Genomic DNA, 17585 nt, shown 5'->3' with positions numbered 1-17585 from the left:
CCAAATAGTTTGGAACAGGGGAAAGAGAAATTATTTAACATATTGGTGAGATAAAAATATAAGAAACCATTTGCTTTTAAACAGACATGACCGGGATACCAGTTCCACACTGGTAGAGAAGAATGGCTTCATCACATCAAAATAGAACAATGTAACTAGTTCATAAAGCAATTTAGCTTTAACTTGAAAAATAGATTGAAAATGATTTGATGCAGAAAAAATGCTTTGGAGATGTTACTAGTATTACTGGCGTACTAAATATTAAATTGGTTTAAATAATTAGTAGCAACTTGTAAAGTATACCAGATGTGAGCTATTGGAAAGTAAAAACTATTTTTATTTAAAACAAGTAAACTGGGTACACATACATATATAACATTTCAGCTGGATATTTAGCATAAATGACATGTTATTCTCCATGGTCCCACTTGATTCCATCTAGATAAATTTCTCCAGGAGGCCTCTTGGGTGCACATTTCCATAGATACCAGAGTCCTGCTAACATGAGATGAAACAGAAGAACCAGGCCTAAGAAGATGAAGCAGAAAAGGCTGTCCAAAGTGCTAGAAATAGGTTTGGGATGTGGTGATTCTTTATCGGTTCCACAGTCTGTTGGTCAAAAGAGAAAAAGGTACCAGGTGAATTTGTGGTTGGCCAAGTCAAAATCAAAGAAGCAGAATTTGAAATCCAGTCAAAAATTACTCAAAGTATTTTGAATTATCATGAGAGAATATACCATTGATGAACAGGATTAAAACACATGTTACATATATTTCATTACACTGTATGTCATTTCTAATATTTAGATCTGAAAGCTAAGACATTTGGGTCCGATGAGCAAAAATAAAAGAATAGTGAGTTTTGTAAAATTCTTGGTGTAGGAATTATCCACTTGGTGAGATTTCTTTTGTTTGCTGTTTCTTGTTAGGGTGACTCTCCCACTTATTTTGAAGTTTAAGGAATACAGTATTCTGGCTGGGAACAAGCTGCTATAGTCACTATCTTTACATTTACTGATGCTCCCTGCCTTGTATCATCATAGCGAACTCTGAGGAAAAGGAATGGACTATCTACCTCTATTGCTGCCCTATTATTCCAACCACAGTTTCATGGCTTAATTTTAAAGCACCAAATATTAAAACAATTGATTCTTAGTTTAAATAATTAAAATAGCCTTAAAAAGCTTGGTAACTTTCAGGTTTTAAAAGTCTTTTGATGGTAGACTAATCTCCTATGGGTTTTCATTACAGCCAAGATTTGTGTCATTATGCTAAAGCTTCCTCATCACCTTATTTATGAAATGTTACAGTTTTTTTCCCTTGTATATTGTATTTACTTGCCTTTTGTCTCAGGATCCTTTGCCTCTTCTAACTGGAAGTTTGATGCTGTAGAAGGTGCCTTTTTTCTTGCTTTAAATCCATAATTCAAACAAAGATTTGCATTACCAGCGGCCAGCTTCTGCACTAAGATAGTTTCAGTTGTGCTAAGGAATAGTAATATGAGAAGGCCAGTGTAGTAATAACCTAAGACATTATTGGAAGAAGGAAGAAGTTAAAGGCATTATTGATGGGTCCTCTCAGCCTTTGCTTTATGTTACTGAGGGAAGTGTGTGCTGAAATTAGGTTAGTATCAATATATAAATTCAGACTAGGACGAATGTTAGGGTTAAGGTAAGGGTTCCTTGAGATCTCTACTACAGTTAAGTGTGGTGAACAGTAAGAGTTATTTATTTATGAAATTTGTTTGCCATTCATCTCTCTGCAAGGTGACTCTGGACAACTTACAACATCAAAATAAAACCATAAATATCTATATACAAATGTCTATAATCACGGTAAAATCATAATAAAATACAAATTATAAGTAAAATTAAAGAATGGGTGAGGAAAGAAGCAGAATGTATAGGGGGAGGAGGTAGGAATGGTATTAGTTGATCAACCACCTCCAGTGTGATACTTCCCCATTGGGGCCCCAATCCAATTGGCAGGGCGAGGTCTTCAGGCTTGCAGAAGATCAGGAGGGTGGGAGACAATCTCACTTCAGAGGGCAAGATGTTCCAAAGGGCCAGGACCGCAGCAGAGAAAGTTCTTCTCCTGGACCCCACCAGTTGGAATTCTTTGAGTGACAGGATCCGCAGCATGGGGATGTGTGGGGCAGGCACTTGACACTCCATGCACCCATGGCCATTTAGTCTTCCAAGGGTTCAACTGAAGCCTGTTGTCCCCAATCCAGGCTCCCACAGCCTTCAGGCACTGTGAGAGGGCAAACGACAGCAACATTTGGCTCACCAGGGATGGATATAAAAGTTGAATATCATCTGCATACTGATGACACCTCAACCCATGGGGATAGATGATGTCACCCAGCAGCTTCATGTAGATGTTAAAAAGGAGTGGAAAGAGTACCAAGCCCTGTGGCACACCACAGAAAAACGGTCATGGGCTGGGTCTCTCGCTCCCTTTTAACACCAATTGGGACCGGCCTTGGATAAAAGAGTCGCAACAGCACAGACTGTGCAGCCCAGCCTCAGACCCCATAGTGGGCCAAAAGGATATCATGGTGAACAGTATCGAAGGCTGCTGGGAGGTCAAGGAGAGCAAGGATGATTGCACTGCTTGCATTCTGCTATTGCCAGAAATCTTCAACAAGTGCGAGCAATGCCATTTCCATCCCATAACCGGGCCTGAATCCTGACTGAAAGGGATCCAGATAATCCATTTCATCCAGGCCCTCCTGAAGCTGCCAAACAACCACCTTTTTATCACCTTCCCTAAAAAGATTGTTGCTGTTATCATTAATCTTATCTTTAGATGAATATATATTCTGGATGTTATTTTAATCTAATTAGATAAAGTGGACAAAATTTTCCATTTGACATATTTGGGTGGATGGTTTTGGCTTGTTACTTGACATCTTTTTTGCTCGTACAACTTACTGAGCAGAGGATTACAGGAAGATGATTCTGGTAGGGAACCAATGAAAGAAGAATAGAAGACTAGATATGCCAGAAGCAAAGTGATCATGTATGACAATCTGTCTTGGAGACAGATGAAGAAACCACAGAGATCCGCTATCTCAACTGCAAGGCTTGGCAACACTGAGGAAAGGAGGACTCGTATTCCTGTATTTTTTAGATTTATCTGAAAAAGAAGCCAGACGTCAGGGTAAAAGGAAGAAATAATTCAAGTTACACCAAAAATTGGGCATTGATAAAGCACAGTGCTAAGCCTAAATGTGCTTTGTTTGCTTTGGTTAATCACAGCGTGCGAATTCAGCCACTATGGTTATAAATCATGCATTATGGTTTTGTTTGAAATGAGCCCACCCAACTATAGTGTTTCTATTTTTATGAGGGTGGGAGGGAGGGAGACTCCCAAGAAATATTCCCATTGTTATTATCCATTTCAAAGGCAGATAGAATCTCAGCTAGAACAGTGGTTCTCAACCTTTTTAATGCCGCGACCCCCAACCGGTTGTAAGTCGAGGACTACTCAACCGGTTATAAGTCGAGGACTACTCAACTGGTGCAGCACCGTTTGCAGAATGGGACTTTTGGCGGGCTCAGCAGGGCAGAGACAGCCTGGACAATTCCTATTGGCTTTTGAAAGCCAATAGAATTAGACTCTATTCAAGAGAGTCTATTCTATTGGCTTTCAAAAGCCAATCGAATAAAAGGGAGTAGCACAGCTAAGGAAAAGGGGAAAAAATGGCGGACTGCGTTGTTTGGCGACCCCCGTGAAATGGTCGTTTGACCCCAAATGGGGTCCCGACCCACAGGTTGAGAACCACTGAGCTAGAAGAAAAGACTCTAACTGAGATGCCACCAAGGTACTTTTAAAAAATTACAATGCAAGCGATATTCTTACCATGACCACAAAATAAGGCTGTGCCATATTTCTTTGGCTTGTAATGTTCACATTTGTGATGAGATATTCACGATTTAAATTCAGAATTTCATTTGCAATGGAGGTGCTGAATTCCAGCTCAGTGACTTGAAAGAATAATTTAAAAGAATTTGAAGAAATCACAATCTTATTCATCGTAAGTAAAAAGCTGATATAGTATCTACTAAGTCAGTGGTCTGCAACCTTGACAACTTTAAGACTTGTAGACTTCAGCTCCCAGAATCCCTCAGCCAGCATATGCTGGCTGAGGAATTCTGGGAACTGAAGTCCACAAATCTTAAAGTTGTCAAGGTTGCAGACCCCTGTACTAAGTCAAACTAAATGTATGAGTCAACCATATTAGAAGCCATCTGGGAAAAGAAATGCCATAGATGAGAAAAGGCCCCAGTGAAGTTAGAATAAGTGGTTATCTTTTAGAGGAGAAGAGTTACTACTACTAGATACTTAGACTTGGAATTACTACAGCTTAGCAAACAAAGTCTGGTGCCAACTTCTTTCTTAAAAGTTCTCTCTAATGCCTTTTTTTGTCTGGTTTTTTTTCTTTATTTCATTATATAGATGAGCTGAGCAAGTTCCAAATATTATAGGTGGAACAATTCAACTCTTTCTAGCTATCTTCTTGCCTGAATACAGGTAGTCCTCAACTTACAACCACAATTGAGCCCAGAATTTATGTTGCTAAGTGAAAAATTTGTTAAGTGAGTTTCAGCCCATTTTACAACTTTTCTTGCCACATTTGTTAAGTGAATCACTCCAGTTGTTAAATTAGTAGCACAGTTGTTAAGGGAATCTGGCTTCGCCGTTGACTTTGTTTATCAGAAAGTCACAAAAGGGGATCACAAGACCCTGGGACACTGCAGCCATTATAGATATGAATCTGTTGACAAGCATAAATATGAATCATAAATATGAATCGGTTGAATTTTGATCATGTGATCCTAGAGGTGCTGGAAGTGGTCATAAGTGTGAAAAAAGGTCATAAGTCACTTTTTTCAGTGCCATTGTAACTTCAAACAATTGCTAAACAAACTGTTGTAAGTCGAGGACTACCTGTATAAACCTTGTGCTCAATATCCTGTCAGTGGAGATTGTGCATAAACAGATAATATGAACTGGACGTTTTGTACAGCAGCTCCATGTAATGATGTTGACAGTGTGGCTAAGGGGACAATGTCAGATGGTTTTCATTCACTGGCTTACATATTCAGATTTTTGCATAAATAAATATTACTTTAACGTTGCTTATTAAACTTATACACTTTAATGTGGAAACTGTGCAAATTGACTGATGAATGTTTATCATCCCCTGTTTTTATACTCAGTGGCAACTGGCAATATTAAGCAGGTTATATCATGAATAATCCTATCAATGTTATCCATAGGGGTACATTGTGCTTTCATAACCAGTGATATCACATTCACCTAAATCAACAACCATCATCCCTAAAAGCTTTAATTACAACGATGTGCAGTGCCGGCAGAAATAAAACATGCAGTCTGCAAAGGACCTGGCTAAATATATCCAAAATTAATTTAAGGAGAGACCATTCGACTTGAGGTTTGAATAGAATTCTGTACAGTGCATGACAACCAATTTCCTTATGTTATTTATGTATGAAGACTTTTGCCTACCTTTGCTGTTCAGTGAGAAAAAGCTCAAAAAGCACTGGCTGCTATCTAATGGGTAATAGAAGAGGTCAAAGTTGCAGTTGCTGTCAATGCGAAGAGCAAGTTGAAATTCTGTTTTCCCATCACTGTGAAGTACCACATTAGGGGATTCCACTCTCCATGTTACATCAAACCTTTGATTAAAGAAACATGACAGCAGAAAAAGCTAAGGTTGCTTTTCACAATTTTGTGGTCCTCTAAAATATTAAAAAACATTTTTTCACTTTCAAATGAGAAAATGTGCACTTATTTTCTCATTAAAATTCTCAAACTTCCATTGTTTATTACAGAAAGGTTGGGATTATGTGACTTATAGAAACCAGTTTGCTCTAGTGATTAGGGTACCAGACTAGAAATCTGGAGACCAGGAGTTCTAATCCTGCCTTAGCTGTGAAAACTCTCTGGCCTTGGACCAATCATTCTCTCTTAGCCCAACCAACTTCACAGGATTGTTGCTGTGGGGAAAATAGGAAAAGGAAGGATAGTTTTGTGTGTTCATTGCCTTGAGTGATTTATAAAAATAATAAAGACAGGATATAAACAAATAAAATTAAGATCATTTGTACTTTGCCTGTTCTGGCTGATTCTAATACTGAGATCATCGGGAAATCCAGGGGTAAGCCAAATTGGACAGTTGAAAAAATATAATGAAATAAACCAATGGCAATCTACAGATAGTCCTCAGGTTACAACAGCAGTTGGGACCAGAAACTATGTTGTTAAGCAAAGAGGTCATAAATTACAGCATTGTGTGACTGTGCCATTTAGATATGGTTATTAAACAAGGACCACTTGGATCATTAAACAAAGAACTCAAATGATCATGACTTCTGACTTCCTACCAGCTTCCCCATTGCTTGTGGGAACCTTGCAGGAAACATCAGAAATCTCAAGCAGATGACTGCAGTGACACTACGATATCCAGAACTCTGAGGAGCCATCATAAGTCCCCCTTGTTCAGCACTGAACAAATAAATCTGAATCGTCTCTGAACAATTGGTCATGATCTGAGGATTACCTCTACCTCTGTGTTGCTTGCCAGAAAATTATACCCCCTGAATGTGTCTGAAGATTCTGTGTAACTGAAAGGAGGGTACATTGATACTGGAATAAGCTCTAAGGTAATTTGGTCATAGCCTGCTCTGTGCATGTTATGTATTTCTCTGCCAAGAAGAGTTACAAAGAATTACAAGTTATTTAAGTCTTGCATAATCCACTGTTATTTTGAAAAGGGGGAAGCCATGTTAGTAGGAATTGATACAGATTGCCTTTCTGATCCAGAGGCATCTCACAGGGCTGCTCAAAATCTTCTTAATACATTTTAATCCTGACAGAGACCTATACAGGAAGCACCATCCTTTATTGCAAATGACGGCTGAGTGGTAATATTGAATAGATTCCTGATTTTAGTCTTCAGGAAACATGTGCCAAATTGTTCCGCTATAGTTGTGTTTTCCTTTATGAGCCATATATGGAGTTTCATGCAATGGAGTCTACTGGCAGATTCAAATGTGAGCTAGATTTAGTCCCAACTAAATCTAACATTCGGTTTTAATAAAGTATAATAAAAATGATTGTGCTCATTACTCTTAGTTTTGCAAATACACTCTAAAGTCCTTTCTTCCCTGCATTTAGTTTATTTATTTTGTCTCTCAGTGACTCTTGTAAATATGCATTAAAATTTAGGAGAGAAAGTGAGGATGTATAATATCCTATCCAAATATAAAGTGAGACTGGATTGGATGAGGTCAACTTTACTAAAACATTAGACACATGGTTCTTGTGATCAAATGTTTACTATTAGCTGCAGTACCATCAACTGGCTCTTTTGCAGGTAGAGTATTGAAATAGATGTGTCTCGTGTCTAAGTCATCCTACTACAGTATACTATTCCAATATGTCTTATTATGGACACTGTTATTTTAATGCTACTTACGCTTCTTGAACTGTATAGGATGGAGTCCAGACTGAATTCCAAGGCACAGTGATGGTGCTGAAGGGGAATTCCTGCTCATCCCAAGCCAGCCTTTTATTATACCATGACTGAAAGATTCATTAAGAGAAAATGTTAGTCTTCATTCTCACATTTCCCATTCCCAGCATTGATGATGTTAAAATTTAAGCCATCCTTTTCCAGCTTGGCCTCCCTGCAGACGTTAGGAAAATGACTTTGTAGCCACTTGTTTATTGGACCCGTGTCCTTCCTGGTTGGTCTCGGCCGCCAAGGAGGTGACACGAGGCTGGCTCCAGGTGTTGATCAACGCTTCGTTGAGGGAGGGGTCTTTCCCGCAACCCTTGAAGGAAGCGGTTGTGAGGCCCCTTCTCAAGAAGCCTACCCTGGACCCGGCTGATTTAAATAATTTAAATCTGCCCAGTCTCCAATCTCCCCTTTTTGGGGAAGGTTGTAGAGAGAGTGGTGGCACTCCAGCTCCGACGGTCTCTGGATGAAGCGGATTACCTAGACCCTTTTCAATCTGGCTTCAGGCCCGGCTTCAGCATAGAAACTGCTTTGGTCGCGCTGATGGATGATCTCTGGCGGGCCCAAGACAGGGGTTATTCCTCTGTCTTGGTGCTACTTGACTTCTCAGCGGCTTTTGATACCATCGATCATGGTATCCTTTTGCGACGACTTGGAGGGGTGGGAGTGGGAGGCACCGTTTTATGGTGGTTCTCCTCCTACCTCTCTGGCCGGTCACAATCGGTACTGGTGGGGGGGCAGAGGTCGACCCCGAGGTCCCTTGAATGCGGGGTGCCGCAGGGGTCGGTCCTCTCCCCCCTCCTATTTAACATTTACATGAAGCCGCTGGGTGAGATCATCAGACAGCACGGGGTGAGGTTTCATCAGTATGCTGATGATACCCAGTTATATATATCTTCCCCGAGCTCTCTCACTGAAGCGGCTGATGTGATGGGCCGTTGCCTCGAAGCCGTGAGGGTCTGGATGGGAGTTAACAGACTCAGGCTCAATCCTGACAAGACCGAGTGGCTTTGGATGTTGCCTCCCAAGGATCATGTTAACTGTCCAGTGTTGACTCTAGCAGGGGAAAATATACCCCCTACAGAGCGGATTTGCAGCTTGGGTATCCTCCTTGATCCACAGCTGAAATTGGAACATCATTTGACGGCTGTGGCTGGGAGGACCTTTGCACAAGTTCGTCTGTTGCACCAGTTGCAACCCTACCTGGACTGGGAGGCTCTCCTTACAGTCACTCATGCCCTTGTCACCTCATGTCTGGACTACTGCAATGCACTCTACATGGGGCTACCCTTGAAAAGTATTCGGAGACTACAGTTGGTCCAGAATGCAGCCGCGCGAGTGATAGTGGGTGCTCCTCGGTACACCCACGTTACACCTATCCTCCGTGAGCTGCACTGGTTGCCTATTGGTCTCCGGGTCCAATTCAAGATGTTGGTTATTACCTTTAAAGCTCTATATGGCTCAGGGCCAGGCTATTTGTGAGACCGCCTACTACCTCATAGTTCCCTTCGTCCGGTTAGATCCCACAGGCTGGGCCTCCTTCAGGTCCCGTCGGCCAAGCAGTACCATTTGGCAGGGTCACAGGGGAGGGCTTTCTCACATCTTGGAACCAGCTCCCCCCGGAGATTAGGACTGCTCCTATCCTGTTGGTTTTCCGCAAGCTGCTTAAGGCCTGGCTTTTCCGGCAGGCCTGGGGTTTATAAAATCTGACCCCTGGATGAATGTTATTGTATTGTTTGTTTTGTTAAGTTATGTTGTGTTTTTATTGTTAGCCGCCCGGAGTCCTGCGGGAATGGGGCGGTCTATAAATTTTTAATAATAATAATAATAATAATAATAATAATAATAATAATAATAATAATAATAATAATAATGTTGAAGTTAGGCCCATGATTAGGATTAAGGTTGAAGGTATGAATGGGGATCAATTTGCATGGGCAGTGAGCACTCCCTTTTTATATTTTATTAGTTAGCAATGGGTGATGGATGAACAGCCATGGACAATCTTTTCATGGGTGTTAGGATGAAGTTAGTGTTAAGAGAAGAAAAAGTTGAGCAGAAGTCTAAACACACAATAGATATTGCCTAAGAATTTTAGGCAAGCTCAGTTGCCATGGTTACTTCTCCCATTTCCCACGGCTAGTGATTTGTGGACTTAACTCTGTAATGAGTTTTTTGCCCATTTTTTCTGACCAAAATACAGCTCCCAGAATATCCCAGGGGAAAATAAATTATTATTGAGCCAATTTGTTTTCAGTATACTCTGAAGAAGGAAAGTCACCAGAATTTTTAATATAGTATTAATCTTGTGAACTCTAAAGCTTCCTCCTTCTGTTATCTATTCAAGATGGACAGTGATTAATATGTATATGTTACATATGTAAAGGTGTAGGTCTACACATATGTTGTATATAGTATGTTTAAATGTGTGTTATGTATGAGTACACCTTGACAGCAAGCAACTAAATTTCATTTTTAATGTGTGCCATTGTGCCCAGAGTAACAAATGACAATAAAGGTTATCTACACAAGCTGTTTGAAAATGAGATTTTTAAGAAAGTTGATTATCTGATGGTTAGATAGGAATGAATTCACCTAGAAATGGATGCTGGAAAAAAAATGCATGGAGTGCACCAAAAATAAATAAATAAATAATTTAAAAACCCATTTAATTCACATTTTCCAGGCTACACTGTCCAGACTACGTAAATCAGAATGTAGTTACTTTTCAAACTATGCATTTTTCTGAATAATGTGATGTAATTTGGGGTTTAAAACTGTACACTGCAGGAAAATGTGCTCTTGGTACTTATTATTAGATACATATAAAATTTATCCCAAATGGTTTGTACATCTTCATTTATTCTTTTCTTTTTATCTTACATTCCATCGCAATTAGTGATTTGCACATTTATCACGATGCAAGAAAAAAGAAGTAGGATTAGAATGTTCTTATCTTTTGTTTAAAGCACACTTGTAGAACATTTTCAAGTTCACAGTTGCCTGTGGCTTATGGGCACTGTGCCAAGGACTGGACACAAAAAATGACTATTTCCAAAATAAAGAAGTGGGTGGAGGCAGGACAAAAATCAGTTTCACTTTGCATCCACTCCTCATTTAGAAACTATCTTGATTAGCAACCATTTGCAAATGCAGCAATAATGAAAAATAGATTTTGCAACCAATGTGTGCACTTATGATCCAATTTTGTGTGTTTGACAACAATGCATGCTGTAGTGAAAGCAACACTGGCATAATTGTACTAGAAAACTGTATCTGAATGAGACAGCAGCAACCAGGGATCTTCACAGGGACTCTCTCCCCTCTCAGTCATGAGTTCACTTAGTGACCATTTCACTTAATGAACTAATTGTGAGGATGGAACAGTTGCTAAATGAGGAGTGGGTGTAATCTAAATGAAATTGACATGAATATAGTTTATCATGCATGGTGTAATTTTCCCTTTCTGTCATATTAAAATTGACAATTTGACAGCAACATTTTATGGTTTTTAAACAAATTTTGGATTTTCATGCTGCACATTCTGCTTTAGACCTTCCTTGTATTACCGTATATTCCGGCGTATAAGACGACTTTTGAGAGCGATGAAACAGCCTCCGAACTCGGGGGTCGTCTTATACGCCGAGTCATAACATTTATTTATTTATTTATTATTTCCGGCGTATAAGATGACGTTCTAGGCATGCGACTCGGTGTCGATCATCTTATACGCCGGAAATGACGTCATTTCCGGCGTATAAGATGATCGACACCGAGTCGCATGCCTAGAAAGTCATCTTATACGCCGGAAATGACGTCATTTCCGGCGTATAAGATGATTGACGCCGAGTCGCATGCCTAGAAAGTCGTCTTATATGCGACTCGGCGTCGATCGTCTTGCGACCTGGCGTCGAACTCGGGAGTCATCTTATACGCCGGGTCGCCTAATACGCCGGCATATACGGTACTACTATTACTATTACTATGACGACGACGATGATGATGATGCCTTGATTACAAAAAAATAAGCATTACCTGATTCAGAACCAGAACAGATGTGATGGTGTATTTCAAGATATCCTATTGGAATAATAATTCATGGTCATTTTACTTCCATTTGTTTATACAGACACATTGCATTTTCTTTTTGAAAATCCATAATAAAATGCAAAATGGAATTGAACAGAATGGAACAGAATGGAATGGAATAATTTTCAAAGACTAAGGTTCCAAAAAAGAAAAAAAAAGCTATTTTTTTTTAAAAAATATTGTCTAAGGTACTGGGTTGTTCAGATATGATTTTTATTTTGTCAGCAGAAGGTCTTCTTTATTGACAATGTGTGTGAGCCAGAGTTCATCCCCTATGTAGCTGCTACCTTCCCTTAGCACCTGCTCAAAGCAAGAAAAGCAATTTTCCTTTGAAATCAATGCAATTACTGGCATTATTAGGTTTTGGGGAACCTCAGCTGCACTTCTGCAGCTAATACATGTGTTCAAGTTGTTCATTTAAATTTCTTCCAAACATATTCCTTGCCACCAATTCTTACAGGTCATCTCTCACTATGAAAGCAATGTTTCAAAATGTAAGAAATGCAGGAAGGGAAATGGCATTAACTTATCTCTTTGTAGAGTGGGATGAAGGGCTTATTGTGACTTCATAGCTGAGGGAGCAGAGAAACTCCAGGGAACTGGGTACAAAGTGCAAACTCAATACCTACCAGCCAGCTTGAAGGCAGTAAAGCCTTCCATTGATGATTTATTTATGCTCTTTGCAAGTTACAATATTGACATCACCAAGTTAATTGGGCTAAGAATCTCAGTAGAGATCAATAAAAGTGTTATATGGATGAGATTTAGGAAATCAGTGAACTGGTAGTCTCTCATAATGGTTTAGCTGTCAGAGAGAGAGAGAGAGAGTGAGAATGAGAGATACAGACACACACAGGGACACACACACACACACACACACAGATATACAGAGAGAGGAGGGGAGGGAGGAAGGGAGAGGGAGAGACGCAAACAAAACACTCTTTAATTCCCCATTTAAACCCATAGTAATCTTGCCCCTATTTCTTTTGGAGCAGAGTCCTTAGTTAATGACAATTTACAAACATTTACGGTAAATTTTACGATACATACCACATTTAGCACATTGGACATCATCACTGTGATATTCACTAGAAGGGGGCCATTTCCATTTCTGTGGGTCTGATATACAGCATTTGTACCAAATAGTGATTTAAATAATTTTTCTTCCAAAGAGGCAGAGGAATCTTGCCAGGTTATCTGAACTGAGGCTGCTAGAAGCAAAACACAAATTGTCCATTTTAGATCAAAGGTCCACACAGTATACTGCAATTCAAACCAACACCAACAGTCGTGTTGAAACTGAGAAAGACTTTCATCTTTAGTTCTCATTAAATCCCATGTCTAAACCAAGTATGGTGGAAGATGATGGTTACCTTAGTACCTAAATAAAATTCAAGAGTCAGTTTGGTCTAGTGGTTAATGCATCAGGCTAGAAACCAAGATACTGTGAATTCTATTCCTACCTCAGGTATGACAATCATCTAGATCAGGGGTCCTCAATCCCCAGGCTATGGACCAGTCCTGGTCCAGGGCCTTTTAGGAATCAGGCCGCACAGCTGGAAATGAACAGGGGGCAAGTGAGCAAAACTGAAATCATCCCCCCCCCCCCGTCAATGGAAAAATGGTCTTCTATGAAACTGATCCCTGGTGCCAAAAGGTTGAAGACTGCTGATCTAGGTAACTTTGGGCCACTCTCTCTCAGCCCAACCTACCACACAGTATTGTTGCTGTGGGGAAAACAGCGAGGAGGGAGGAGAATTAAGTATGACTGCCACCTTGAGTTAATTATAAAATTAAAAAGGCAGTAATACAAACATTCTGGTCAACTGCTACGAAGGAGGGTAAGGCATGTGAGTTCTTTCTCTCTACCTTGATTATTAGAATCATCTGTGACATCAAATGAACTATGTTTAGGATCGAGCAGTAGAGGTTTCATTCTCATCAGAGATATTTTTTTTCCCCCTTGACCTCATTAATTCTTCATCAAGAGAAAGAATAAATGCTGATTCCAGTTGTTCAAACCATAGGTAATTGTATGCACAACTTTGAGGTTTCTGTAGAATCTCCTCCACATTTCCTTTTGCTTGCATGTAAGGATAGCTATTCTCTAGGCCCAAATGAGATCATTTTATTCAGTGCTTTTTTTCTTTTTTAAAAAAAGTGCCGGAACTCACACAGGTCATACAACCCGCCTTGCCTACCCTACAAGGTTCCATCCAAAAAAGATGCCAGTTCTGGGCGTTCTATGAGAAAAAAAGCCCTGATTTTATTGTCCATTCCAGGCTTAAATTTTGCACATGCCTATAAGTTATATAAATGGACAAGAAATCAAACACCTATTAATCTGAACATATTCTCAAAATAAGGAAAGATATAGCCTACCTAGCAACAGGAAAAGATAGGTCATGTTGATTCTTGCTCCCTTCATTTCTTTTTACCAGGAGAACAGGCTTTAATGTAATTCCAGATCTTGATGTAAAAATGTTACTGATTTCATTCAGGATTATGAGAATTGTATTCGAGTACACCTTGAAAGCACCAGGTTAGGAATGGATGTTGTAAAATTAGTATGAATTCACAGATCTTTCAGGAAATTTGGGTTATCCTTCTGTATGGCATTCCTAGCATGTAAAGGCATGCTATATATAATAAACATAATAATATGATTAAAATATCCATATTATACCCGTTTATGCAATTGGCCTAAGATAATCTTGCAAATTGATTTTTACTGATGGTAGAAAATAAGTATATTGCTAAATGTACTAGTAATATGGAGATTCACAGATTAGTGTTACAATTTATTCTGTTCTTTTTGGTAAGGCGGTGATAATCTAATAATTGCCTTTCTACTAAAAAAATTTCATTTCATACTACATGACCAGTTTTAAATCTTAAATTAGTAATACAAAACAGTATCTGAAGAAGAATGAAATACTTAAAAAGTATCCAGTAAATCATCAGGAATGCTTATAACAAAAAATAATTTAGCAGTCAAATAAAGCACCTAATAATTAGTTAGAAACGTCTGTGAAAAGAATTTAAAAAAAGAAAAGAAAACATGAATAAAACATAGATGTTGTATCAATACATTGGAAAACACAGCAAACAACCATAGAATTTTCTCTTCTACTTTCTCTATAAAATAAAACTTGAGATATAAACAATCTCATAAGAATATAATGTAATCAAATGCTTAATCTGTTCCAAGCCTTTCTACCCATGGCAAAAGGCACTTCCTAAGTGTGTGGAAAACATTTCAAATTTGAACCATTTTACATAAAAAATACACAGGTATTTTTTAAAATTTATTTTCACATTGCAAAGTACTTTCCCCACACCACCCTCTAGATACGTATTTGTTATTTATATTTGTTTTTTTAGTTATTAACTTCTCATGGACCATCCTTGGGCCCAGTACAACCTTCTGTCATTTGGACAGGCTATCAATCAATCAGAATAGAGCTTGAAGGGATCTTGGAGGTCTTCTAGTCCAACCCCCTGCTCAAGCGGAAGACTCTATACCATTCCAGATAGGTGGCTGTCCAGTCTTTTCTTAAAATCTTCCAGTGATTAAGCACCCACAACTTCTGAAGGCAAGCTGTTCCATTGGTTAATTGTTCTCACTGTTAGGAAGTTTCTCCTTAATTTCAGGCCCCTGCACAGCCTTTATGCTCACTTTTTGTAACTTTTTGTTGCCTTGTTATATAGACAGCAAAAGCTGTTGCATTCTGTACATGTGGAATTTCACAGTAGGAGCCACCAAGGATAACTTGGAATCAATATTGACTGACCATCCATACCTGGAAAAGATGCCACTATTCAGTGTGGAGAGATGGGCAGCTAACAGCTGAATGAAGAGACATCGAGAAAATTATCTATATAGGCTGGTAGGAGTGCCCTTTCAAGGGTGTATTCCAAATCTGTCCAATACCCTGGTTGTTTTTTTATACCAACAGCTGCCACATTGATTATTTATTATGAAAAAGACAATGGATGAATCCATGTTTGTTTATTGCAACACGCCCCTCATGATTTGAATTCTCAGCAACACTAACCAAATAAGCCTCATGTTATTGTTTTTTAAATGATGTCCTGTATTTCATTCTCTGTTATTGCTCATATATATATATATAGGCTACATAAGGAATTATTTAATTAAAATAACTTGTTTAGTCAAAGCAAAAGGATTCTAGTGAGAAGTAACTGAACCATCAAAATACTTAATCAGTTTGTTTCTTTTTTTTAACGTACAATATGTGTAACCGTTTTTCAAAAAGTCAAAGTAATTCAAAATCAAACAAATCTAACACTCATAAATATTAATAATAGCAACAAAAACAACAGCAGCATTATAACACAGGATGAAGACCCAGAACCAGCAAATTATTTCTAAGAAAATAATTTCCATTTAGGAAAGCTGTTGACACTTGTTATTCTGATTAATCACAGGATTGTTCTTTTAAATAGAAGACTACTATGTTTACATTTACTGTGCTAAGCTATATTTGTATCTCCAAAAAGTTCAAGGCAGTAAATATAATTCTCACCCACCCATTTTCATAACAACCCTTAGATTTTGCATAATCTGAGATTAACGGTCCTAAAATCACCAAAGGAATAATATGGATGAAGGCAGAACTGAACTTAATATTTCCCTATTCTGGTCTGATATTCTAAAAACTATCATATATTTGTTAAGTACTTCGTTCGCGTGCGAATGATGAAAACACATGGCGATGTTAAACAGCTCTTTATTCTTCTTCTAACAATAACCGAACGAACAGGCAAAGGCACACAGGCTTTTTTATGTGGCCAGAGACCCAGACAATGTCAAAACAAAGTAACAGAGCGTTTCCACGCCTTGCGCATGCACACAAGGCTGGCGCCGCTCTGTCTGGTCCCAGGCAGCTTTTGGAATGCCCGGGACCAATGCAACATCCCGAGCCTGCTTTTGCAGGCTCAGGACACAACACTATTGGCTTTGCACATAGTCCAGATCATCTCAGCCTTGACTGGTGATGTCCAAACTCGAGCACAGGGAATGTGTCCTGCAAAGAGCTTAGTACAAGCCAAGCACTAACAAGTGAGTAGCGCTCATGATATTGAATATAACTCAAATATGTGGTACTGTGTCTCATATCACTGGGAAATAATTGGCAGGATATTCTGCTGCTTTCTTTGTCGCACGAGGCCAATGATACTATGCAGTCTAAATGGAATAAATTTCACTGCAAGCTGGCCTACTGTTATTTAGGTCTGGACACTTAAAAGAAAGAATGCTTCCAAATAACCTATGATGCTATTACATTTCTCACTGTTCAAGATTTCATCAGATGCCTTTCTAATTATTTAGGAGAGACACAAAGCAGAGTTCCTGTATTTGTATGAAATCATCACCTGCAAGCAGGAAAACATCTAAATCACGGGTGTCAAACTTGCCATGTCACGTGACATGTCGCGACGTATCGTGACTTTTTTTTTTTTGCATTGTGGGCATGGCCTCCATATGATGCAACTGGCCCGAGGGCTGGCAGTTTGATACCCCTGATCTAAATAGTTTGCCTTCTCCAAAGAAGTCCTGTCTGGCTTTCTCCGTGATAATACTATCAATTGATATGTCTGTTTGTGGCCTGTTTTTTTTATTAACAACATGAAAAAAGTTTACAGTAGTTTACTTGGGTTGCTATATTATATTTTGGGAAATACGGTGGCATACTTGCTAGTTGGGCAAATTTTCATGGTAAAGTCATATATGGACATTTAAATTAGAAATAATTTCATAATTGCCTGCATTTCAGCTTGGGAAGGATGTAAAGCAAATGTCTTTAATATTTAGGGGTGCAATCCTTGAAAACCCAGCCTAAATAATATTTCACTGCATAATTAGTGCTAGAATTATAGTCATTCTCTGTGAGACTTCTATTTCTCCTGCGGTCATTACT

General features: G+C 38.9%; 1 protein-coding gene across 1 annotated transcript; it reads right to left on the bottom strand.

Annotated features, from left to right (window-relative positions):
- Nucleotides 1–409: 409 nt before the first annotated feature.
- Nucleotides 410–13576, bottom strand: ZACN (zinc activated ion channel). The gene is made up of 10 exons (XM_039327970.1): nt 13510–13576; nt 12691–12851; nt 11587–11631; nt 7510–7616; nt 6626–6736; nt 5538–5707; nt 3867–3991; nt 2936–3140; nt 1341–1523; nt 410–609 (listed from the first exon to the last, which is right to left on the bottom strand). The coding sequence occupies exons 1-10, from the start codon at nt 13574–13576 to the stop codon at nt 410–412; spliced, it is 1374 nt and encodes a 457-aa protein (XP_039183904.1).
- Between the last annotated feature and the right edge of the window lie 4009 nt (nt 13577–17585).

This window comes from Crotalus tigris, unplaced genomic scaffold, assembly GCF_016545835.1.
Source record: "Crotalus tigris isolate CLP2741 ecotype Arizona unplaced genomic scaffold, ASM1654583v1 scf7180000024370.6872682, whole genome shotgun sequence".
In the NCBI taxonomy this organism is placed as follows: Eukaryota; Metazoa; Chordata; class Lepidosauria; order Squamata; family Viperidae; genus Crotalus; species Crotalus tigris.
Note: the sequence above shows the minus strand (reverse complement) of the source record. Positions and strands in the feature narration are given on the sequence as shown.